Source organism: Capra hircus, chromosome 2, assembly GCF_001704415.2.
Source record: "Capra hircus breed San Clemente chromosome 2, ASM170441v1, whole genome shotgun sequence".
Taxonomy (NCBI): domain Eukaryota; kingdom Metazoa; phylum Chordata; class Mammalia; order Artiodactyla; family Bovidae; genus Capra; species Capra hircus.
The window spans coordinates 23,653,253-23,679,132 of record NC_030809.1 but is presented as its reverse complement, the minus strand read 5'-3'; the positions used below and the strand labels follow the sequence as shown (position 1 = coordinate 23,679,132).

Sequence of the window (25,880 nt, the reverse complement as noted above, 5' to 3'; positions counted from 1 at the left end):
GGGACAGGAAGGCCAGGGGTTTTTTTGCTGTTTGCCTAAGTGCAAAGGTTTATTAGAAGAGACTGAGGTATTTTTAAAAGGCTGTTTCTTTTGTTGTATTTTCAAATAGCAGAGAAATGGCTTTTTCTTCTTCTTTGTTTTTTTTACTACTCATAACACTTTATTTTTACTTTGTACAAAATACAAAAATGCAAATCCAAAGAGTACAGACCAGTAGTTGACAGGCACACTGCACAACAGCAAACCTTGTCTAGCAAGACATTAGTTTTTTAAACTTTATTTTAGTGGATACATGCATTATATAAAATAACAACAACAAAAACACACAAAGAGGCTAAAGATTTCACTATTTCTACCCCCAAAGTAATGATTACTTTCAAGACTTTGGATGAGACCCAAAAAATTTTTAAAAGGCCAATAATATTTTTTTCATATAAAAGTAAAAGCTACCATAAAATGTCTTTTTTTCCCCTCCCCCATCACGCTGATTAAATTTTTCTGAAAAGCCACACATATAAACAAAACAAAACAAAAATCCTGAACTGGATAGTAAATACTCAAGAGGGTTGTTAACCTAGGTAACCGCTCAGTAGTTTAAAGAATCTTTTAGACATTTTGAAGCCTTTCTATTCATTTCTCAGTACAGTGTTCCACCATCCTGCCCCTTACCCCCCTTAAGACTTTCCAGAACAGAAATGCTGCATCACTGAGTCTCTGAACCTAAGAACTAGTTTTGGAAAAGAAAGTCATGTACAAAAATATTTAACAGAACTAGGCAAGATGTAGGAAAGGAGTCTTTTCTTCATAGCAAAGTAGTCTTTGCTCTGCATGGTTCCTTCCGTATACTCTTCAGGGTTTGTTTATCTGCCCCATGAATAAGACAGCACCTAGAGAATTAAAAGGAAACAAAGCATAACTCTAGTCCTTCAGATAAAATGGAAGATATATCTAAGGGGAGGTTTCTGGGCTGTCTTTAACCCCACTGCTCTTAAGCAATGCTATCCAGTGGAATTTTTGCAGTGATGGGAGTCATATAACTGCCCCCTTTGCAGAGAAAGGAGAATCAGACTGTTTTTACACAGTGTGATGGCATCTCTCAAACACAGGATTTTAGGTTTTGTCTCTTCATTGTATGCATCTTCATTGTCCAATATGGTAGCGCTGGTCACATGTGGCTATTGAGCCTTTAAAATGTGGTTTAAGAAACTGAATTTTAAATTACATTTCAATTGTTGTTGTTTAGTCACTAAGTCATGCCCAACTCTTTTGCAACCCCATGGACTGTAACCTGCCAGGCTCCTCTGTCCATGGGATTTCCTAGGCAAGAATACTGGAGTGGGTTGCCACTTCCTTCTCCAGGGGATCTTCCCGACCCAGGGATCGAACCCAAGTCTCCTGCATTGGCGGGTGGATTCTTTACCTCTGAGCCACCTGGGAAGCCCTTGATTTTAATTAAAGTCAAAAAGCTAAGTCTCACGTGTGGCTAGAGGCTCCCGTTTGGACTGTTTGGCTCAGGAGCATACTAATTATAATGATTAAGATGCAATGAGATAAAAGGATAGGAAGCAGCTTAGGTTATTGATCAAAAGCAGAGTAAAAACTAGAATATGTTAGTTTCTACTCTGCACCAACATGAAGACAACCTCTTCACAAAGACAGTCTTAATTATTCTTTATAACTGTCCTAAGAGGTAGGAATTACTGTTATTCTAATTTTAAAGATGAAGCTAAAAGACAGAGACAACTTTGAATCCATGACTCACGGAGCTAAGACTGACTGAACTAACAATTCTCAGGTCATAACAGCAGGGTGCCCTTACAAAGGTTGAAGACATGTAGCTTCCTGAAAAATTTACCTAATTGTATTCATTTAAAAAAAAGTCAGCAGACGTCAAAAAGCCCCAAAGGACTGCAGAGCTCTTCAGATGTTAAAATAAAAAAAAAACAACAAAGAGACAAAACCTAAAATCCTGTGTTTGAGAGATGCCATCACACTGTGTAAAAACAGTCTGATTCTCCTTTCTCTGCAAAGGGGGCAGTTACATGACTCAAAGCGCTGGCACTTGTTGACACATGGGAGAAGGATTCAAAGCTAGTGAACAATGGGAGAAGACAATCACTCACCTGTAGGATTATGTCGGATGAAAAACAGAAAAGGTCTGTCTACTATGAACCAGGGAGGCGATGACCTTGCAATCAGAATCGCAGCTGCAGGAAGAAAAGGAAAACCCATTGTACACCCAGCATGAGGCCAGCAAAGGCAGCACGTATTTCAAGGCAGGACATCATTCCTGTCCCAGAGGCTGGCCACGAAACAACAGGCCTTGTGGGCACCACTGACGGCACAGCCACCATGGGCCAGGCCCTTTCCAATCTGCCTCATGTAGTTCACACAAGCCCATCTCCTTTAGAAAACATGCTTACTCCAGGCAGCGCTCTTACGAGGATGAACTGAAACATGTGACAGCTCTCAGAACATCGTGTGTGTTTCTGCTCAGTCACTCAGTTGGGTCTGACTCTTTGCAAGCCCATGGACTGTAGCCCACCAGGCTCCTCTGTCCTTGGGATTTGCCAGGCAAGAATACTGGAGTGGGTTGCCATTTCCTCCTCCAGGAGATCTTCCAGACCCAGAGACTGAACCCGTGTCTCTTGCACCTCCTGCATAGGCAGGTGGGTTCTGTAACAGTGTATGCCACTTAAGAAGCACCCAGCGCATATTCACTGTTACTATTAACTGTGCTTCATTCATACCATCTACCTAGCTAAGGCCTGGCCCCTGGTCCTTCTGGCCTATCCAAATCCTTTCTCAGTACCAAGGACCAGCTCACTTCTCATCCGTTTTGTCTGTGCCTTCTCCCTTGGGCTCATCATCTAGACTTTCTTCGCATTGGCAGTATAGACTGCTCATCCGGGGTCTACTACCTGGCACCGCTGTTCAGCTCACCTGGTGCGGACACTGGAAGCAAACATGTCTACGCTTAAGGTCTTAAACACATTTCCTCTGCCCTGTTTCGCAACAGTAGCTCTGATCTAATAAGCCAGTGATAAGGCCTGGCAGAAGGGCGGATATCTGGCATAACTGCCCCATGCTTGCTGCAATGGCCCAGTCTTCTTCCTCAGACCCCTGGGAAGCTGTAATGACTTAGGCTTGATGTTGTAAGGGAAACAGCTATAGCTATGCTTGGACAAACTGCTCAACCTAGGGTTATTACAATCAAATCAAGAGTCAGCAAGAGATATGGACTGAACTGTATCCCTCAAAATCTGTCCGCTGAATCCCTAGCCCCAAGTGTGACTGTATTTGCATACAGGGTCTTTAGGGAAGTCTTTAAGTTTATTTTCAAGTTTTTAAAATTTGATTTTGGCTGTGCTGGGTCTTCGTTGCTGCGTGGGTTTTTCTCTAGTTGCGGTAGGCAGGCTTCTCATTGTGATGACTTCTATTTTTTGGGAGCACGGGCTCCAGGGCACAAAGGCTTCAGTGGGTTTGGCTCCCTGGGCTCCAGGGCGCAGGCTCAGTAGTTGTGGCGCACGGGCTTAGTTGCTCCACGGCATGTGGGATCTTCCTGGATTAGGGATCAAGCCTGTGTCTCCTATACCGGCAGGCGGATTCTTTACCACTGAGCTATGAGGGAAGCCCCAGGAAGGCTTTAAGTTTAAATGAGGCCATGAAGGTAGGGCTTGAAGCTAACAGGACTGGTGCCCTTATAGGAAGAGAGTGAGAGGCTAGGGAAGTGAACACACAGAAGAGGCCATGTGGGGGCCACAGGGACCAGGTGGCCATCTGCAAGCCAAGGAGAGAGGCCTCAGGAGAAACCAACCCTGACAACACCTTGATACGGGACTTCTGCCTCCAGAAATGAGAAGTCAATTTCTTTTGCTTAAGCCGCCTACTCTGTGGTAGCTTGCCATGGCAGTCCTAGCAGACTCATACAGCAGGGCTGGCTTCGAGGGCGTGCGACCTGGGCAGTCACAAGACCCCACACGCACAGTGGCCCTATACTTGGTCTAGTGCTTTGTGGATGCTGACTTGAAATTGTTGTTGTTGTTTTTTAATATTATTTACTTATTTGACTGTACTGGGTCATGGTTGTGGCATGCAGGATCTTTAGTTGTGGCATGTGGGTATCAATCCCTGATGAGGGATTGAACCCAGGCCCCCTGCATTGGTAGCACAGTCTTAGCTACTGGACCACCAGGGAAGTCCTTGAAATTCTTAGTAAAGTTTTGAACAAAAGGCTCCATGTTTTCATTTAGCATGGGGCCCTGCAACTTACGTAGGCGGTCCTGACAGTACTAATGGCAACATTTCTCAATAACTTTGGCAAAGTTTAGATGTCACTTTCTAGCTTTTTGTTTTAAATGTTATTTTAAGGAAATAAAAATTAAATGTTTATTCTAGAAAGGCAATAAAAGGGTCTATTTTGAGCACAAGTGGTACATTTTAATGAAATATTTGACCCAGTTACAAGTAAAGCTAAGACCGTCAGTTTATGAGTTCACAGAGTTTGGCCAGATCTATTCATCCAATTTCGTATGGATAATTAGGGGGTACAAAAACCAACCTAAGACTGTTCTGTTTTCTCCTCCATTATATGAGCCATTGAGGAGAAAGCAAATGTGGAAGTTCTAATTATCCAGGAAGGCTGCAGAGCAATCCTGCCAGAATTCAACAGTTGCTTGCTAATTCTTCACTTGGTCCTGGATAGACTCAATTGGCTATTTTCCTATTAGTAGTTGCTAGTATTTTGTGTTTCAATATGAAGATGGGGCTTTTCTGCCAATAAGAAGCCACAATATGCTTGATCCATCTGAGGGTGGGGGTGGGGGGTGTCAGTTAACCACCATCCCTAGGTCAAGTCTGAGGGGCGACCCCACAGACTGTAGCCTATCAGGCTCCTCCGTCCATGGGGTTTTCCAGGCAAGAGTGCTGGAGTGGATTGCCATTTCCTTCTTCAGGGGATCTTCCCGACCCAGGAATCGAACCCGAGTCTCCCGCATTGCAGGCAGATGATTTACTGTCTGAGCCACCAGGGAAGCTGGATTAGAACACAGCCGTGCCTGTTTGCTTGTATAGTCAGTCTATGCTGCTTTCACACTGTAAAGGCGGAGCTGAGAAGTAGAGAGGGAGCCTGTACAATCCACAAAATCATAAACTAGGTCCCATCCAGCTCTTGACGGAAAAGGTCTGCTGACTCCTGTCCTGGAGGAATTTCTACTGAAGTACTTTCTGTAATGTAACAGACCCTGAGCTTCATGGACTCGGGTTTTCCCCAATTCACCACTGTCTCCCGAGGGTCAGCCCGCAACGCCTGGCTAGAAATGCGGCTCAGGACACAGAAGCTGAGTCGAGGAAGGAACTGGATGTACTTGCTCCCGGCCCCGAGACCCAGGGCTTACTTACTTGTTGCTGCTGAAGCTTTGGTTCCATCTTCACTGACTTCGATTTTTGCTTTTTGCAAGATGTGAGAAACATGAAGGTTTTCTGACCCTGTTTCCAGAAAATAAACAGAAACAGCATTTGCTTGATATGCAGGCTGCTGGGTTGGGTGAGAGAAGTAATCCTGAAGCCATGGCAAGTTTCAGTCCTTAAAAGGTGTTAGGAAAGGGTGAGACGAATCCAGAGAGTAGCAAGGAAACATACATTACCATATGTAAAATAGATAGCTAGTGGGAATTTGCTGTATGACGCACGGGGAGCTCAAACAACGACAACCTAGAGCGATGGCATGGGGTGGGAGGGGGTTCCAGAGGTAGGGACATATGTATACCTATGGCTGATGCATGTTGATGGATGGCAGAAACCAAGACAATATTGTAAAGCAATTATCCTTCAATTAAAAATAAATTGGAAAAAAAATCCAAAAATCAAAACAAAATAGTGTCAGAGGAAGTGATTTCTGACAGTCCATGATGGAAGGGTGTAGCATGACTGTCAACTGTGGTGAATTTCAGTCTCTGCTAAGTGAACTGTGACATCACTTCACAGCAGGGAGTCTGGGACCCCAAGTGTGTTATTGCCTCTGTCGGTTCAACTCCTATCACTTAAGAATTTTAAAAAGGGCAGAGCTTTAAAAAGATTATCTAGTTTTCTGGAAGAAGGAAGCCAACAATATTACTTTTCAATTACAGAATCTCACATCCAGAAAAAATATAGCACTTACGGGGAACCTGTGGCCGAGAGTGTTAAGAAACTGTCCCCCTGCCACATGGCTCATTAGTGGCAGAGTAAGAGTGGTCTTTTCCTAACAAAAGTGACACAGGAGGTGGAGCCAGGCTCAGAGGTGCAGCTAGGCCCCTGGGACCTTCTATTGAACACCCTTTCCTTCTCAGCAAACCTCACCATTCCAGCAATACCCACTGGGGTCAGCATTTGAGGAGAATGAAGACAGAAGTTAATGCTGACCCTGATGGGACACAGGTCTGGTGCAAAGGGAGAAAAGCGCTTTTGGTGTTGCCTGCTTTTAAATCGTCTGCACTGGTGCTCCGCTCTAATGTGACTGATCATGAATGAGGCGCGTTTCCAGGGCCCTCGTCACCTGCACGGTTAAACAGAACATCTCAGGAGAATTTCTGGCACCTGCTCCTCCCTCGGAACACCTGTGAACGCCCTGTCACAGGTATCTAGTATTTAAGCTACAATGCGTAATCCTGAAGGGGAAAGGGCAGGGTAAAACAGCACTTCCCAGGTTGCACTGGGATGAGCTTGTTCAAGCAAAGATGCTGACTCAGTAGGTCTGAGTCAGACCCACGATTGTGAATTTCAGACAAGGTGATGCTAATGCGGCTGGATGAGGGAAGAGAGTTTGGTTAACACGGGATGAGAGTCTCAGAACATCCATGGAGCTGCAGTTTTACCAGGGGAGTCACGTTAATCCCCACGACAGGTACCCAGGTGTTCACTACCAGGCAACTGAGGTTGGTACTGAACTATTCTCTTATCACTCAAGGGTAAAAGTATGAAATGGAGCAAAAATAATGTTTAAGCCTTGTCTGTGGAAGGAGCTGGCTATGCTATCAATTAAAAAGACAAAGACCAACCATTGAGATATGACTCTAGGGGAAAAAAAATTACATGTAACTGGCAAATGAAGGGATATCATACCAGCTGTGTCCTAGATGGTTTGGCAAAGGCAATTAATGAGCCTCCTTTGAATTTATATTTCAGATTAATGGGATTGAGATGCCAAAATCCTATTTGCACATACTGGCACCTGCAGTTGTTTGGTGGAAGTTAAGCCATTTGAGAGCTCAAACATTCTTATCTTGAAAATTTGAAAATACAGGAGACAATGGTGCATTTGGGAAAAGAAGAGACTAATATCTAATTAAGAGCCAAATTTTTAGGTAATGGAAACAATACATGAACTGTTTCTTTAAATGCATGCAGTCACGTAGGTTTCCCATGAAATGTACATGGGAAAGGTAAGGGATGGATGACTCATGCTGATGTAAGTGATGAAGGCTTGGTAGCATCATTTGGTGAGGCATCCAATGAAACCCTGAAGAGTTTTATAGCAACACATTCCCAATGTTGACCTTTTCCTTCTGAACAAATCAGAAACTCGGTTTATAACATACTGTTCAAGTTTAAGAGCAAGTTTTAAATTGAACATACTTGTTATTTTTGCAAAATTCGCCTTTGATGGATCAAACATATCGGTGATGCCAAGGACTTTCAGCGGCTCCTTCAAATCTGTTTGTGCCACAGCTGTGAACCTAGCACAAAAGCAGAAAATGGGGAAAACCATTATAAATGATACAGAATGATATAATCAATCCCAGTGGGAAAGAATGTTTACAAATGTGTTTTTAAATGTATACTCTGAACAGTCATATCTTAAATTTTAACCCCAAGATTTAAGTACCAGGTAAGTAGAGAACAATCCATCTCTCAAACATATATATGGCAAAACAGAAGAGTAACAGCAAGTAGGGGGGTCCTCACCCTCGTGGGCAACAGGCTCCCCATTCTAGCCCGAGAAAGAGCTATGGAAGTACTTTCTCTTATGCTGAATGGGGAGATACAGGGCTGCAATAGGAAAGAATCTCTGTATTCTCTTACAAGTTAATTGCTAAAGGGATGTTGCCTTTAAGCTTAAATTATACCTACTGGCCCATCTCTGGGAACCCTGCCTCCCAGGTAATCAACATTAAGCTAACACACTTTTGTTTAGCTCATAGGAAGTAGGCCAGGCCCATCTGTGAAAGATTGCAGGGAGAAAGAAATTGACACATCCTCTCTGGAGACTGATGGAAACCAGGAAATGTTCAACTTTACTCCCTCCCCTTTTAGTATAAAGGAAGCCTGAATTCTAACTCAGGCAAGATGGGTCTTTGGAACACTGGTCCACCATCTTCACAGTCTGCTGGCTCTCTGAATAAAGTCGCTGTTCCTTGCTCCAGCAACTCATCTCTCTCTCTCTTCCCTTTCTTTGAGAATATTTTTTTATTTGGCTGCTCCAGGTCTTAGCCGTGGCACTTGGGATCTTTGATCTTCATTGTGGCATGTGGGATCTTTAGTTGTGGAATGTGGGACCTAGTTCCCTGACCAGGGATTGAACTCAGGCCCCTTGCATTGGGAGGAGGAAGTCTTAGCTATTGGACCACCAGGGAAGCCCCAGCAACTCATCTCTTTATTGGTCTATTGCTCAATGAGCAGTAGACTCAGTAACAGGGTATTGACAAGTGTTTAGTATTCTACAGTCTTCCCTTGTATCCAGCCACAGAACCACCATGGTTATTGGGATTGTGGATGCTCAAAGGGAGGAGATACATTCCTGCTAGTTAAGTGTTTGCATTCTGGAAGCATTTTACCATTAAATCAGGGGTAAACATTAGGAATGATATTCCTTTGCATATGATATGGATTTGTGGGATACTTGGACTATCTGGCATTATAGCTATACATATGTAAATGTCAGTTATTAAATCTGTCAATAGAAGATGTGTTTACCAGATTTTATCACATCCTGTGGCAGCGCAGCAAGGGTAAGTGAGCAGACCCATCACAGATGGGCTGTAGTGGTAATTTACTTACAATTATAATTTATGTACCTCACCAGCCTATTCATTTATGGCAAGCATTGCCTTATGTGAAGGCTTATTTTACAACAAAAAACTCTTGGGAGGATTATTATAATACTCATTATGAATATATGCCTCTGATTGCTTATCTCAGTGACTAGAAAATTAAAAGCTATCAGAACTGGAAGGTATGCGTGCGTGTGTGTTCGATTGTATCCAACTCTTTGCGACCCCGTGGATGTAGCCCGCCAGGTTCCCCTGTCCATGGGATTTCTCAGGCAAGAATACTGGAATGTGTTGCCATTTCCTATGCCAGGGGATTTTCCCAACCCAGAGATCAAACCCTCATCTCCTGCACTGGCAGATGAATTCTTGACTACTGAGCTACCAGAGAAGCCCCCTTTGAACGGTGAGATATACTAAAAACCCTTGTAGTGGCACAGCAGCTTGTGGTCTGGTAGAGGGCTTAGTGACCAGGCTGTTTTCTCTCCTTCCCCATTGCCATTATCCTGCTACAGAAGAGGCGCTGCTGCTGCTGCTGCTGCTGCTAAATCGCTTTAGTCGTGTCCGACTCTGTGCGACCCCATAGATGGCAGCCCACCAGGCTCCCCCATCCCTGGGATTCTCTAGGCAAGAATACTGGAGTGGGTTGCCATTTCCTTCTCCAATGCATGAAAGTGAAAATTCAAAGTGAAGTCGCTCAGTCCTGTCTGACTCTTCGCGACCCCATGGACTGCAGCCCACCAGGCTCCTCCATCCATGGGATTTTCCAGGCAAGAGTACTGGAGTGGGTTGCCATTGCCTTCTCCGCAGAAGAGGCACAGGGATTGAAAACCGACTTCTACAAAAGCATAGCTTTGTATTCCCACCATGCAACTTCCGCAAAATAAAGCGGGGTTCCATGATGCGTCAGCCTTCGGGTGTGCGGTATGTGACACAGTCACTCCCAGGGCTCAGGGCTCCCGCGCTTCTCTCTTTTGGGGACAGGGGCTACTTACTTGGGCAGGATGACCTGCACCCGCTTGGGCACCATGGTGCTCACCCAGCTGTCGATGGTCTTGGTGCTGATGTGAGGGACAATGGCCGAGAGTGGGACGGAGCTCTCTGTTGGCAGCGCGATCAGCATGCTGATGCTTTCGCCGTGGTAGGGCAGCTCGATGAAGTTGTACCATAAGCCACTGGGGGTGCTTGTAGACCCTGAAGAAATCAGAGGCAGGTTCAGGGCACCCTTGGTGACTTCCAGAAGGAGCATGAGCGGTTGCTGATGGCCAGGGTAGCTTTTTATTTATTTCTTTGTGATGACTTTGGGGCACATACTTTTATCGTTCTCCATTTTTTATATGCCCATTTCCCAAACATGTTTATTCACCTTTTGAATCTTTCAAATCTTCGGGGCCTACCACATAGTGTCTGTGTTAATCCCCCAGTCGCATCCAACTCTTTGTGGTGCCATGGACTGTAGCCCACCAGGCTCCTCTGTCCATGGGATTATCCTAGGCAAGAATACTGGAGTGGGTTGCCATTTCCGTCTCCAGGGGATCTTCCTCACCCACCCAGGGATCAAATCTGCGTCTCTTACGTCTCCTGCACTGGCAGGCAGGTTCTTTACTGTCCGAGCCACCAGGGAAGCCCCCATCATATACCACATAGCAGGCATCAACAAACATTTCATTTTCAAAGGATGGCCATTCATGCATCCGTTCTCCTTTTAATTGTAAGAAGACAACTGAAATTCAGGCCCCATATGTATATTTTTAAAAGATGAGGAACAGCTCATTTTCAAAATCATGATAACATTCAGGTGAGTGTGTCAGGTGGTTTGGTCCTAACTGCTTTGCCTTTGATTTCATTTTTTGGATTATAAGATCTCTAGAAGACAAATAAATGCCCAGACACGTTCGTCTACACGGCACTCACTGCTTTCCCCCTTCATTTTCTGTTTTTATGAAAGCTTCCAAAAACAGCTTTCTTAGAAAGTCAAAGGCAAGGGCAATTATTTCTTCCTTCCCTGGTAAAGAATTCTTTAGTCTAGACATGTCTAGAATGCCTTTGGCCACACTAAATCTAAGTAGAATTAAACCAGATCACAAGGCATGTAGAATACAGTGCTTTGTAAGAAGTTGACCTTTATCAGACGGATGAAGGGATGAATGTGAGCTGCCTAAGCATGATTCTTTTGGTGGAGTGTCTGTGTGTGTGAAGAGGAGCTGTCGGGGTGTGGGGGTGTAGTAAACAGCTTCCCCTGTTTAGAGTCCACTCTGTGCCAGGCCCACATCTACTATGCAAACACATTTAGAATCTACAGCACCTCACAAAGTAGATTTAAGCAGTCCTATTTATAGCTGTGAAAGTGAAAGTGTTAGTCACCCAGTCATGTCCGACTTTGCAACTGCATGGACTGTAGCCAGCCAGGTTCCTCTGCCCATGGGATTCTCCAGGTAAGAATACTGGAGTGGGCTGCCATTCCCTTCTCCAGGGAATCTTCCCAACTAAGGGATCTAACCTGGGTCTTCTGCATCACAGGTGGATTCTTTACTGTCTGAGCCAGCAGGGAAGAATTTTATAGCTGGGGAGGCTACAATTAGAGACACTAACTAACTTGTCAAGAAGGGACACGTGGCTGAGAAGTGGAGCAGAGCTCCATAATGACTCAGTATGTCTAAACCCAAAGGTGCTCCTCCTTCACTCCCACTCCCTACTCACTCTTCATCCATTCTGGGAGACACCATGAGGGCTTTCTGATAGTTTACGGTACCCGTGATTACTAATAAAAGACCCAACAATGACTTAAACCAGCACTTCTCACAAAGTCATCTAGAGAACACACAGCCCGCAAGACACCTGGTAGACAAAATGAATTCCACATCCCAGGAAGCTCCGGACACTTGATTCTTCTTGCACATTCATAATACACAACAGTCCGAGAAAGGTTCTGAGAGGTCCTGAAGAAAACTGTTTAACTCTAGTTATTCCCAGGTTTCCCAAATTTATTTGATCTTAGAATCCTTTTATCCCACGTGGAGGGGCTTCCCTAGTGGCTTCATGGTAAAGATTCTGCCTGCCAATGAAGGAGACAATTCCTGGGTTCAATTCCTGGGTCTGGAAGACTCTGGAGAATGAAATGGCTGCCCACTCCAGTACCCTTGCCTGGAGAATCCCATGGACAGAGGAGCCTGGTGGGCTACAGTCCATGGGGTCATAAAGAACTGGACATGACTTAGTGACTACATAACAACAACAATCCCAGGTGAAACATTCAAAACATTTAGCAACTAAGCAGTACAACCAAGGATCGCCCATCAGAGTCAGCACAAGTGCAGTCACGGCGGGTGTTGGGGAGAAGCCCAGGGAGCAGGTGTGGGGCCCAGAGGCGCCATGAGCATCCCAGGAAAAGAGCCTTCCACAGAGCATGCCTGAGCATCCCAAGAAACCTTTACATTAGCCATGCAATGGGAGACCTGTAAGAATTAACTACGTGAATGGAAAACCAGTATTTCTAGATTATGTGGAATTCTGAAATGTTTTCTCGAACACTTCCAACTTTAGAAGAAGACCTCAGTGATCCTGGTGAGGTTCCTTAACCTCTGTGTGCCTCCTGGTTTGGAGAACAGAGAGATCAGGAATATAAAAAGTGTGGAAAAGCGTAACCAACAAGATCCTACTGCAATAGCGCAGGGCACTCTGCTCAATGTTAAGTGGCAGCCTGGAGGGGGGACTTGGGGGAGAGCGGATACATGTATACATATGGTCGGGTCCCTTTGCTGTCCACCTGAAACGATCCCAACATTGTTAATCAGCTATACTGTAATATAAAATAAGACGTGTGTAGCCCACAGGATCATTGTGAGGATGAATTTAGAAGCCATATACAAGGTACTCAGTGGGAGTTCCCTGGTGGCTTAGTGATAAAGAACCCACCTGCCAATGCAGGAGACATGGGTTTGATCTCTGGCTTGGGAAGATCCCCCAGAGGAGGAAATGGCAACTCACTCCAGTATTCTTCCCTGGGAAAAATCCCATGGACAGAAGAGCCTGGCAGGCTATACAGTCCATGGAGTCGCAGAGTTGGACACAACTTAGCGATTAAACAACAAGGTTCCCAGCAAGGCCCGGACATGGTGGGTGCTCAGTGAATGCTGGCCCCCTCTTCCTCCTCCTCTGAATGACCAGGAAGGACAAAACATTTAAGAATGAGAGAAAAGAGAAAGTGAGTTTCTCTCATGATCTTCACTTGACTGTTCTTTGGGGATGACCTTTGGTAATCACTGCATCTGAGACAAGGAAATTCAGTAAGCCTTTTCTCCAGATAGGGATTGGGAGGGAGGTCCTGATGAAGGGAGAAACTGCAAACTTTGATATGTAGTGAAGTGAAGTGAAAGTCGCTCAGTCGTGTCCGATTCTTTGCGACCCCATGAACTATACAGTCCACGGAATTCTCCAGGCCAGAACACTGGAGAGGGTAGCCTTTCCCTTCTCTAGGTGATCTTCCCAACCCAGGGGTTGAACCCAGGTCTCCCACATTGCAGGCGGATGCTTCACCAGCTGAGCCACCAGGGAAGCCCAAGAACCCTGGAGTGGGTAGCCTATCCCTTCTCCAGTGGATCTTCCTGACCCAGGAATCAAACCAGGATCTCCTGCATTGCAGGCAGATTCTTTATCAACTGAGATATTGGGGATGCAAGAAACACTTTTAGCTCTGTCTCTGTGTGTGTGAGTCACTCGGTCGTATCTGACTCTTTGTGACTCTATAGACTGTAGTTTGCCAGGATCCTCAGTCCATGGAATTCTCTAGGAAAGAATACTGGAGTGGGTAGTCATTCCCTTCTCCGGGAGATCTTCCCAATGCAGGGATTGAACCTGGGTCTGCTGCACTGAGGGCAGATTCCTTACTGTATGAGCCACCAGTAATACGACAAGATGGTGAAGCTCTTAGAATACATAACACTGCAGGAGGATACAGCAGGCTCTCCCTGAGGAAGAAGCACGCGAGCAACTCGTGGGTCACTTGGTGTCCCCTGTTCCCATCATATGCCTCTGCCTGTGGAACTGCCCAGGCACCTGGGGTGCTGGTCTCAGCTCAGGACACACATGGACCTCACGCTCACCCAGGTTCTGTCTCCTGGCTGCCTGAGAATCCAAGATGAGATTCTGTGTCTTTCCCCTGCATCATAAAATAGTCTCAGCAGAAACTGAAAATGATGGGGAAGAAAAAAAACAACAACAAACCACTTCCTAATAAACCTTTCAATTCTCAAAGAAAACATCAGGTTCCTATGCTGGTAGAGCTCATTTTTGGAAACTGAAATCTGGGAAGTTGCTAATAAAGGACGGCTCCGTAGCATGAAATAAGGACCTGGAGGTGTTCATTAACCACTTCTAGAAGTGTTTTCTGTTCTGGTGAGAATCAAGGTCATGAAAAATGAAGTTATGAGCTGGAGTGTGTTCCAGGTGGGGCGAGAGCTGCTACTTCTACCAGGGAATCCAGCCTCGAGGGGACACATCGTTAACTGATCAGTAAGGTGAATAATGGCTAATCAATTTGCATCTAGTCGCTCAAATCTGCCTCATGTTCCATTTCTCCCCAGCCCCACTTCTCATCACAGGAGCAGATGACAAACGTCAGCTAGGATGACTCCATACACAGCCCCCTTCCACGCTTATCTTTGCTTGTGGAAAGTGAAAGTCAAAGTGTTAGTTGCTCAGTAGTGTCTGACTCTTTGCAACCCCAGGGACTGTAGCCCACCAGGCTCCTTAGTCCACAGAATTCTCCAGGAAATAATCCTGGAGTGGGTAGCCATTCCCTTCTTGGATCTTCGTGACCCAGGTATCAAACCCAGGTCTCCTGCACTGCAGGCAGATTCTTTATCATCTGAGCCACCAGGCTGAAAAAACACTTTTCCTCTCCGTCCACCCAATCATGGAAGTACTGCTTTCATAGCGTGGTTGTACAGAGGGCAAAGGTTAAAGACACGATTATCTGGAGTCAGAGGACCTGGATTCAAACCCTGGCTCCAACACACTAGCTCTGGGACTTGGGCAAGTTCCTGAGCTCCAAGTCTCAGTTTCTCTATCTGTAAAATGGGATGATAGTACCCACCTTACAGAGCTGTTGCGAAAATTAAATGAGGTAACTCATGCCTAGAGCTCAGCCTACAGTCGCTACACACAGAAAAAAGCCTTCATCTATGGGTGTGAGCAGCTTTGTAAGATACTTTACTTCCTGACTGTCAGAATCAATCCATCAGGAGAAACCACACCTGCTTCAGTAGGGCACAGCTCCTGGGTGGAATGAACCAGGTGAGGAAGTGGCATCTAGGGATTTTGTGTCAGAGCAGAGAGCCTGTTGCCATCCCAGACCTCTTTCTGCCCCAGGCCCTCCATCCTTTAACATCTGGGAAGCAGACTGAGGGTTCTCCAGTGAGGAGAATTCCTGGAGTATATAGAGATGTGAATGGAGCAGCCCCATTTGTTCTAAAGAGACGGGAAAGGGTAAAAGAGGGAAAAATCAGTTTTTTCTCTTAGATGAATGAAAGTGAAAATGTTAGTTGCTCAGTTGCGTCTGACTCTTTGTGACCCCATGGACTATAGCCCGCCAGGCTCCTCTGTCCATGGGATTCTCCAGGCAAGCACACTGGAGCAGGTTGCCAATTCCTTCTCTAGGGCATCTTTCCAACCCAGGGATCAAACCCGCATCTCCTGTATTCCCTACATTGCAGGTGGATTCTTTACTGCTGAGCCACTAGAGAAGCCCTCTTAGATGAATGGCGATCCACAAAATCTTTTAATGAACCGGCAAAGACTCAAACATTGAAAATACGGAGAAGATTTAGAACTTTCTGTAGGTGGTACTTTGCGGATGGTCTGGTTTTTCTGGAAAGCCCTATAAAGTACTCTGATTCCTACTTTAAGTCCTATAATGGAGGAGATAACCACGGTTCTTAGTGTTAAGAACCCTTCTCAGCCTGTAAAAAAGGAGAGAGAATATTTTAAATATTCAGTATCAGGAAAGCCTTGTAGATGAAAGTCCCTCTAATTACTTCAACTACAAGCAGCTTTGTGGATTTCGGGGTTCTTAAGGAACTGTTCAGGCTATTCTTGAATAGAAATCGAAAGATATATTTGAGAAAAAGAAGCACACGTTGATCCACTGTACATGGTAGTCTACAATCAGGCCGCAATGGAAAGGGAGTCTGGGGAGAGTTGATGGAGACGGAGATGTGGTTTGAGCAACTGGGTTGAGTATTGGTGCCATTTGTTGGGCGAAGGAACACTGTGGGGAGAAGCAGATGGTGAGGGCAATAGTGTGTCCACCTGCGGGGCTAGAACTTGGTAGACAAACTAAGCGGACATGTAATAGGGACACACGGGCATGAGCTGTAAGCTCAGAGGAGAGTGGAAGCTGGAAACATACTGTGCAGCCACAGAACACACGCGCACATATTCATATACATGGGTGTCTGGGTCTCTTAGGTCTAAATTCATAGCAATAAAAATAAAAAAGTTGTTAACAACGTTGACTCAGCAATTCCTATCCAAGGAGATTAGCTTTATTCATTTATTCATTTGGCCATGCTGCATGGTTTGCGGGATCTTAGTTCCCTGACCAGGAATCAAACCCAGGGCCCTGGCAGTGGAAGTGCAGATCCTAACCACTGAACCACCAGGGAACTCCCAAGGAAATTATCTCTAAGAGTTCCAACACAAACATCTAAAAGTTCATGTACAAGAATGCTCATTCTAGTGTTGTTACAGGAGAAAAGTAAATGGCCATCCAGAGAATACTATGATATGCGGAATGCTATGTAGCTGATAAAAGGATCAAGCAGATCCAAAGAAGTGACATAAAGTTTTCCAAGGGAGATTGTCTAAGAAAACAGATTACCGAATAGAAATTATAGTGTAATCCCATGTATGCAAAAAGCTGTACAGACATTTTATATACCCACAGAAAAGGTCTCAAATGATACACCAAGCACTTAATAGGAGTTCTTATACTGGAAAGGGGATTATAGGGGAATATTTTTTTTCTACCTTATATACTGTTATGTTTGAAGATTCTGCAATGAGTGTGAAATATACTTCCATTAATTTTAAGGCCTTTTTTTAATGGAAAAATTTCTGCCCTCAAAGTACTTACAGTTTATGGAACTTCAGTCAGAAGGGTTTTCCCCTCTTATTTCCATCCTCTCCCTTACTGTTTTACTAAGTGAATCCTCTCAGAGACCTTGAGATCTCGGGTGAAAAGTCAGGAAGGCTGATAAATGGGTAAATGGAAGAGCAATGTTCCAGCAAAGCGATCAAGGATGGCTCAGCTTGGCTGAGGCCCACAAGAAGCTGGGCAGCAGGCACCAGAGGCCTTGTGAGTGACCAGCTGCCAGGACAGCCTGCCTCCCAACCCTGGCTGGTCATGTGGGTCAGACAGTGATGAGACAGGCAGAAAATGGGTGACCCGCTGGGCGGTCCATTGTCATGAAAACAAAGGCCTGCCTGCGGCCACCATGGACTACTGGGCTTTCTTCACAAGACGAACTGGCCCCCTCTTTCCATGAAAAGCTGCCTTGCCAGCCAAAGGGGGAAACCTAGGAACAGACAATGCCACTGGACTCCGTTGCATGGGCCATGGAAGGCCCTGGGTTCCAACCCCAGGTGCAGAAAGTAGGGCAGGAAAGACGGCCCCGGGCCACTTGCAGTGTTGACTTGGGAGAGAACTGCACCACGGGGACTTTCATGGTCTGCTCTGAATTCAACACAGGAGAGTCAGGGTCCAACAGCTAACAGGCAGGACACCAAACAGGGGCAATTAAGTTTCATGGAGGGACCATTTATAAAGCAAGGGGAGAACACAGAGGAGTCATAGGATGGTACCCTGGGCCACAAACCTGAGCGCCACTACCAGCCCTAGGCGGGGAGGGCTGAGGGGAGGGGCTGGTGGCCCAGAGACAAAGGGCCCTTGGGCAGGTCCTGACAGCGGGAGACCTTGCCTGGAGAAATGAGGTGCCCTAGTGATGCAGGGAGAGCGCTGGGGTGCCAATGCCTGACCCCGCTCTTCCCCTTTACTCCACCGCCTGCTGGTTCACCCTATCTGCCAACCAACAGGAAACCCAGGGGCAAGGAAACCCACTGATGCGGCCTCCTGGGGGCTCAGAAGGGAGGGGAGGAGCGAGCATATGAATCAGAGAAGGTGGGGAAGAGATTCCCCACACTGTGGACCATAAGAATGCATTTGTCTCACTTTCTGTAAAGCGCACACATATTCTTAGATAAATTAGTTCTTAATTGAGAAGCCACCTGGAGATATAACTCCCTCCCAGGAACATCCTATATGTTCAAGAAATTCCTACGAATACAAACATTTTCATCTTCATGGGAATGTCTACAGAAGACTTGCATTTGAATCTCCTGACTTACTCATTATTTTTCAGCAACAGAAATATACAGTGAGGCCCTCTCCAATTTGGTTTATTAGAATGTACAAATACTGATCTAAAACAAAATAGCCTTTCTTCAGATAGGAGCTAGAGGCAATGCTAGTGTTCCAAAGATGTCTTCCTAGGAAACATAACCTCCAAGTGATTTATAGACAAAATGAGCCTTCTATTTTAACATTTTTATTTATTTCCTTTTTTTTGGCCATGCTGTGTAGCTTGTGGGATCTTAGTTCTCTGACCAGGGATTGAACCCATGAGAGTGTGGAGACCTAACCCCTGGACTGCCAGGGAATTCCCAAGAGACTTTTATTCTCAGTTTCTTTGCATGACACCTTTCTGTAGGACTTTTAAGTACATATTATCTTTAAAAAAATGTATTGAGTGAGCAACAAAATACCACCTGGAAGCTTAATAAATGACAAGGGGGAAGAAAAGTGACTTTGTTTATTGTATCCCTCCCATGAGTCTTTCCTTAATTTAAAGAATTAGGCAGTTAGAGATATGAAGAGCCGTGTTGATCTAATACATACTGTCTATGCAAACAGAGTGCTTGGGACCCACATGTCCACATATAGATTGGAGACATGAAGGTTAACTTATAAATGAAAAGGGAGCTTAACTGGACCACGAGTATTTCAATGAAACCAGGTTTATAAAATAATCGCCAGCCTTAGTTCTCTGCGGTAATGAGGCAGAAATGGGTCATTTTTCCCCCCTGACTATAAAACTGACATATGCTCATTTAAAAAATTTTCAAACTCAAAGAAAAAATAATCATTTTAAATACTACCACTTAACATTTTATTGAACATCCTCCAAGACATGACTGTATGAATATATAGCAAGTATTTTACATAAACGAGATGAAACAGCATCTGCTGTTCTGTAACTTGTTTTCTGAAATCAACCACATATTATATAACTCTCTACTTACATAAATCTAATTGTCATGTGTGTTCCACTACATGCACGTGTACAGCTTCTATTTGTTTGCCAGTGTGTGGTTATCGTCAGATTATAAATCCCTTGGTGTGACACTGTTGGGGCATCGCTTCTAGAAAGTCAGTCAGACCACAGCCCCCTTACCCCCACAGCACTCAAGGGCACCCATGTCCCCCCACACCAGAGTCACGACTGGGTTGGCCTTGTCAACCTTTGCAATTTTTGCTAATCTGATCAGTGGAAAAGAAACCTAATTTTTACTTTCATTTTTAATTTGGTAATGTAAGATGGCTAATGATGAGTTGACAATGCATTCATATGTTTACTGTCCATTTATACTTCTTATGTCCTAAATTGCCCTTTTATCTTTAAATTTCAACCTAAAAGGGATGCATGTGTTACATACTAATACATGTTGCTGTTTAGTCGCTAAGTGGTGTCCCACACTTTCACGACCCCACGGACTGTAGCCCACCAGGCTCCTCTGTCCATGGGATTTCCAGGCAAGAATACTGGGAGGGGTTGCCACTTCCTTCTCCAGGGGACATTCCTGACCCTGGGATCAAACCTACGCCTCCTGCAGTGGCAGGCAGATTCTTTACCTCTGAGCCACCAGGAGAGCCCATAGTATATAACCTTTGTAAATAATGCCAAGACTTACCATGAGCTTTTAAAAAAATCCTGCCCTCCCCTCCCCTGTGCTTTTTAAAAACTAAAAAGGCAGACTGCCCCTGAACTTAGTGATAGCACTCGAGGGCCTTTCCACGGCTGGCACATCCTAGAACACAGCCTCACCCGGCGTGAACTTACCGCAGCGGAACACAGAGAGCTGGGCCAGCATGGGCACTTGGTAGGACTTTCCGTCAGCTGCCACAAACGTGCGCTTCTTGGTATTCTCAGGCAGAAACCGTGATCGCCACAAACCCTTAAAATACACTGCGTTGACCAGGACCAGTCTGGTGAGGGCACCATTGAGAAGATCTGGGGACAGCAGATTGTCGATCATACCTGCGCAGGCAGAGAACAGACACGGAGGACACTTGGGACCAGCCATCCATTAGCGGGCAAAGGCAGCTGAGGGATTGGGGGAATGAAAAAATCTAACAAGTTTTAAGATTCAAAGATTTTTAAAAGACCTTTCACAATATCCTCTTGTCCTTCTAATTGTTTTCCTCACTAAAAATTAAAAGCTGAAAAATTAAAAATCAGTGAACTAGAAAATACTTCAGAGACCCTCTATTTAGAGTCACCACACTTTTCATCAAGAAATTCTTTTAAAGTTGTAGGATATAACAGCAACATACTAAAAATCTGTATCTCTTTCTGTACACTCACAATGACCAATTAAAAAATAAAATGAGAACAAACCCACTTATAATAGCATCAAAAATAATCAAAGGAATATATCTGATAAAAGCACAGGACAAGAACATTGAAAAAAATTATTTTAGAACTAATACCCTATAAGCTCCCTGTTTTAAGACATTTTACTTATCCGCATAAGCTATACTCATTAATTCATTTCTGTGTTTGATAATAACTGACACGTATGGCTGCCATTGAGGGCTTTTGGTTGGTACATGATAAACTGGTGTCATGTTGATTTATTTTAACTCTTGGGTTGATTTAATCCCAGTTAAAAATAAAGGAACATTTCAGCCTATCCAGTGTTATCAAAGCTAAACGCTTAATTTCTCTTAAGAGTTTAGGAATGTGGAGCATTAGTTTGGAATCCCTGGTTATTACAAAGCTACTTAAAGAAGAGGTGGGACTAAAATCGGTATCTATATTGATGGGCCAGGGATCCGTCTAGGCTCATATTACAGAGATTATAAAGAACCAGGGTCTGTCTGTACAGAAGAACTATTTGTTAAGGAGAGCTCTTCACAAGACATTGGGATGGTCCGACTTCTTTGTGCTGGAGCAGTTTCAGGATGCTCTTGTGAATGCATGAAGATCCCCCTCAAGTGCTATCTCTGCCTAAAGCTTTGGATTTTCATTTAGGTTCCTTTTGCTTGGCTTTTAAAGATTCAACTGTGTGTTGGTGTGTGTGTGCACCTGTGTATGTGTGTATATCTGTCTCTGTGAGTGTGTACAGGTTTAAGAGAGATCACTAATACCAAAACTATTAAAAATGAGTTCACTGTAGCTTTTAATCCAAAAAGTACCTAGTATAAATGCCTGTTACAAAACATTAAACGGTGGGAATAAAACCAACAGCTTCTGAAGAAGCAAGACAATCTAATTCAGCAGAGAGAGCTTTAAGTCCTTTTAAATGAAGCTCAAGAAGACTCAGATGGACAATAAACAGATGTTTATGTGAGTCATGGTAAAGAAGCACACCATCGTGGATATACCCTGACCCGCAGGGTTCTCAGTAAGTCAGTGTCATCGCTGCTCTTTACTTACACCAGGGGGCGCCAACGCCCCCCTTACAGCAGGATCTGCAAGGAGAGCACAAGCGCTATAAATAGCCATCTTTCAATGCAAGGGGCCTCTGTGAACACTGGATCCTGTGGGAAGGAAGTGAGAATTCTGTGCTCCAGCGAGTCGGTTTCCCAATAGCTGTGTGTTGCCTTCGCTGGGACCATTATCCATCCAGTCCAACTCCTACATACCTTTGAGATACAGCTCAATGGTCCCCTCTTATAACTCTTGTCTGACCCTCCTCCCATCTCCCAAGAGTTTCCATAAAACCCAGGGCTCAGCACTATCGTTACCCTGCAGCATTTTATTCTAGCCAAATGTAACATCTGTCTCCCTCAACTAAACTGTGAGCTGCACAAGAGCAAGCACCCCGTCATTGATTATTGAAAAATCACACCTACGACTCTACGTTCACTCTTCTGTCGGTGCACACCAACAGTCTGAAGCAACCTCTTCTGCCCTTTTTCCTGAGACGGATAAAGCCTCTTCCTGCCACCAGGTTTAGGCTAGCTCCGCGGTAAAGAATCCGCCTGCCAATGCAGGAGACACAGGTTCAATCCCTGGGTCAGGAAGTTCCCCTGGAGAAGGAAATGGCAACCCACTCCAGTATTCTTGCCTAGCAAACCCCAGGGACAGAGGAGCCTAGTGGGCTACAGTCCGTGGGGGTCACAAAAGGGTCAGATACAACCTGGCAACTAAACAAGGACACTGCTACTGGTGGAACTAAGATATAATAAGGAAGCACAAAGAAATAAGGAAAAAATGCATGGTTTAGAGGCAAGGAGGGAGCTGCCATCAATAACTGTCACGAACACACATCCATCATCTATCCACCCATCCATCGATCCATGCATTCGCTCTTTGATGCCTGCCTACCATGTGCCAGGAACTCTTTCAGGTAAGAAAACAAAACAAAAACAAACCCTGCCCCTCAAAAAGCTATAGATTAGAGGGAGGTGGAGGCTGACATAAGTGACTTGGAAATACAATTGTAATAAATAGCCTGCAGTGAAAGTATGGATACTTAAGGATGTGAAGGCAAGTAAGAGGGGGATCCGATCTGGTCAGTGAGATCAGGGATGGGTGGGCTCCATGAGGAAATATTATTTGAGCCTATAACTGTGAAAATAGTTCACATTCACCAAACATTATTTCCAAAGTGTCAACCACTCTGTTAAATGCCTTATGAGTATTATTTACACTCTCATAACAGCCTTAATGTTATTATAAGAATTCTAATAGGTACCACTGTCTTTTTTTTTTTTTTTCCTTCAGTTTTTCTCTTTTTGGCTGCACCATGAGGCTGGAAAGATCTTAGTTCCCCCACCGGGGATCAAACCCGTGCCCTTGGCAGGGAAAGCAGTAAGTCCCAATCACTGGACGTCGGGAAAGTTCCAGTTCCGCTATTATATCATCTCCCCATTTTACAGAGGAGGATGCTGAGGCACAGGGAGTTTAAGTAACCAGGCTGATGTTACACGGCCAGTAGGTGGCAGAACTGATATTCAAACTACTTACTGCTTGTAAGGGCTATGCCATTCATGAGATAGTGTGAAATGAATAGGCCAGGGGCTATCGGGGAGAGAAAGCATTCCAGGAAGCAGGATGCACAGGGGTGTCTGTGATTGGAGACAGGATGGCCGAGACTGGGATGGGGCCCTGTGATTGGAGACAGGATGGCCGAGACTGGGATGGGGCCCTCATGGTTGGGTCCGAGGCCATAGAGAGGGTGTCCCAGGCAAGCCATCACCATATCCCTGGCACACTGGAAAGTCTCCCCCATCCTCTTCAGGGCAGGATCGGTCATCTCCACGTGGTGGTCTTCCACATGTAGACTGATTCACCTCCAGTGTCTCCCTGAGACCTCGCATGTAGCCAAGTGCCTCTGAGTGGGGCCGTTTGAAAATCTGTAGGAGTGTTTCTGGCTGAGTGGACAGTGACCAGAGATGCTACCTGTCTTGTAATGTTCAAAACAGCCCCACGCAATGAACGGTCCTGCTTCCTGCATAACTTTCCAACACTCCGCTGCAGAGTCATGTCATTGAGAAACCTGCTCAAGGTCATCTGAGCCCAGAACCTCACTTTTCTTGCTTGTAAACACAAAGTATTTTTTTTAATAATTTATTTTTAACTGGAGGATAACCACTTTACAGTAGTGTGTTGGTTTCTGCCATATATTTTGCGTACTGTTGATGGACACTGAATTTGCCGGGAAAGTGATGACCATGCAAACCAAGAGGAGCCTGTACTTGTTTTGGTCGGAAATTTATGAAGAGTTTTGCAGGGTTTTAGAAAAAAACTGCATCAATGATGGTAACACAGCCTGCGGTTTCTGTGTCACCAGTAGAGCGGGCCTGATGCAGTCTGCTTTTGTGGCTGTCAATTCACAGTGTGAATGTCAATTTCCATGTCAGTTCTTACTCTAAGATTCTGTTGCAAATTCAGGGGTGGCTATACCCAAGGGTTTACCTTTTGAACTACATCCATAAACTACTTTTGTTTTTCCTAGTATTACAGCTTGGCATTATATTAAGTTTTTTAAATTTATGTATGTGTGCATAGGTTTCAGGAGCTATGCATTTCACTTCAAGAGAGTATGAAAATCTTTTTTTTTTTTTGACAGCGGGAGTTAGGTCTGCAGGGTTGAAGAGCACTTGTTTAGCCTTACTGCTTTCCTTTCCCCAGATGCTGTGAGCAATGCATTGAGTCAGTGTGTGTTCAAAGTGGCCTGAAACTGTCGGGCGGCATCCTGAGGGACTTACTGCTCCCAGGACACAGCAGAGGAGAAGACTAGGTGGGATCTGGCATGTCACATCACACAGCCACTCCGCATCTGAGTGCCATCAGCTTCCCGCCTCTGTTCTCAGTCCTGCAGGCTCAGAAATCACACTAATCCCCTCCCACTTGCTGGTCTCCTGATCATTTTGTGGTTTCAGGAAGGGCGCCTAGGTTGCACCATGCAGGGTCCTGTTAAGAAGGGATGGCACGGGTTTACCAACACCACCCTGGCTCTCCTCCACCCTCCAGAGCATCTTTTCTGGCCCCTCACGTGGTTTGCAAATATTTGCCTTGACAAGTTTAGAGGGAGACTGGGGGAGAACTTGCTTTAGTCCAGAAGGCTAGGCCCCTGCCTCAGAGCTTCTGCCTCAGCAGACTAGGGGTCCAGTGATCCGAATTCTAAACACATGCCCTGGGCCGTTCTGGGGCTGGAACCATGCTTCAAGAGATGTGACCGCGAGAGACAGAGTTCCTCCAAGGTCCCTCTTTGGGCTTATTCTCCTTCTTGAGACTCTTTTGCTTCCCCTCTCATGACCTTAACTCCCCTCTTTGTGAAAGTCGGTTTCCAAATCTGTTTCTAGCCTTAACTTTTCTCTGTTGTTCTGTACCTATCCCACCTCCTGAATGTTTCCCCTGAAACTGCACTTCACAAATGAGCAGGCTAAAAGCACTGATGTTAGACATTTCTTCAGTTTCACGGGGCAAGGGATACACACGCACAAATGGCCATCACGGTGGACGTGCTCTATCTAATGAAGGGCATGGTTGTGTAAGCACATGCCAACCACAACCCACCAACACACCTACTTCCTGCGATGACAGAGGCGAGGGGGAGGGGGGGAGGAAGGGGAGGAGAGAGGCAACCCGGGGCAGGGGGCCGAGAGGCCCAAACTGGTGTGTCGAAAATACTCTACAAGGATGTACTGTGCAGCCCGGGCATATGGCTAATACTCTGTAATAACCGCACACGGAGTGCAACCGCTAAAACCCGAGAATCGCTACACTGTACACCCGCACCTTATATAATACTGTACATCAACTATTCTTCAATAAAGAGAGGCAGGGAGGTGAGGGGAGGGCTCAGCCCTGAACCTTACAGGCTGAGAAGCACATTCTGGGCAAGGGGGATGCAAATATACAAGCAGGAAGAAATGAGCAAAGAAAATCTGCAGAACAGACAAGGGCCTGGGGGCGGGGACCTGGAGATGAGGTGCATTGAGAAAGAAGAGAATCCTTGGAGCTGTATCCTGCCCTGGTCCCTGAGCTGTATCCTGCCGTGGTC

The 25,880-nt window shown here is 45.2% G+C and overlaps 1 protein-coding gene across 2 annotated transcripts in view; it reads right to left on the bottom strand.

The window, feature by feature from the left end:
- The window catches only part of SERPINE2 (serpin family E member 2), a 68,818-nt gene continuing 43,182 nt past the window's right edge, over nt 245–25,880 (bottom strand). For both annotated transcript variants that reach the window (XM_018058899.1, XM_018058900.1), the window contains exons 4-9: nt 20,204–20,401; nt 10,022–10,220; nt 7,615–7,715; nt 5,401–5,487; nt 2,124–2,207; nt 245–887 (exon numbers count right to left, since the gene is read on the bottom strand). In XM_018058899.1, the coding sequence (XP_017914388.1) occupies nt 850–887; nt 2,124–2,207; nt 5,401–5,487; nt 7,615–7,715; nt 10,022–10,220; nt 20,204–20,401 (707 nt within the window). In that variant the 3' untranslated portion in view covers nt 245–849. The remainder of the gene's footprint in view (nt 888–2,123; nt 2,208–5,400; nt 5,488–7,614; nt 7,716–10,021; nt 10,221–20,203; nt 20,402–25,880) is intronic.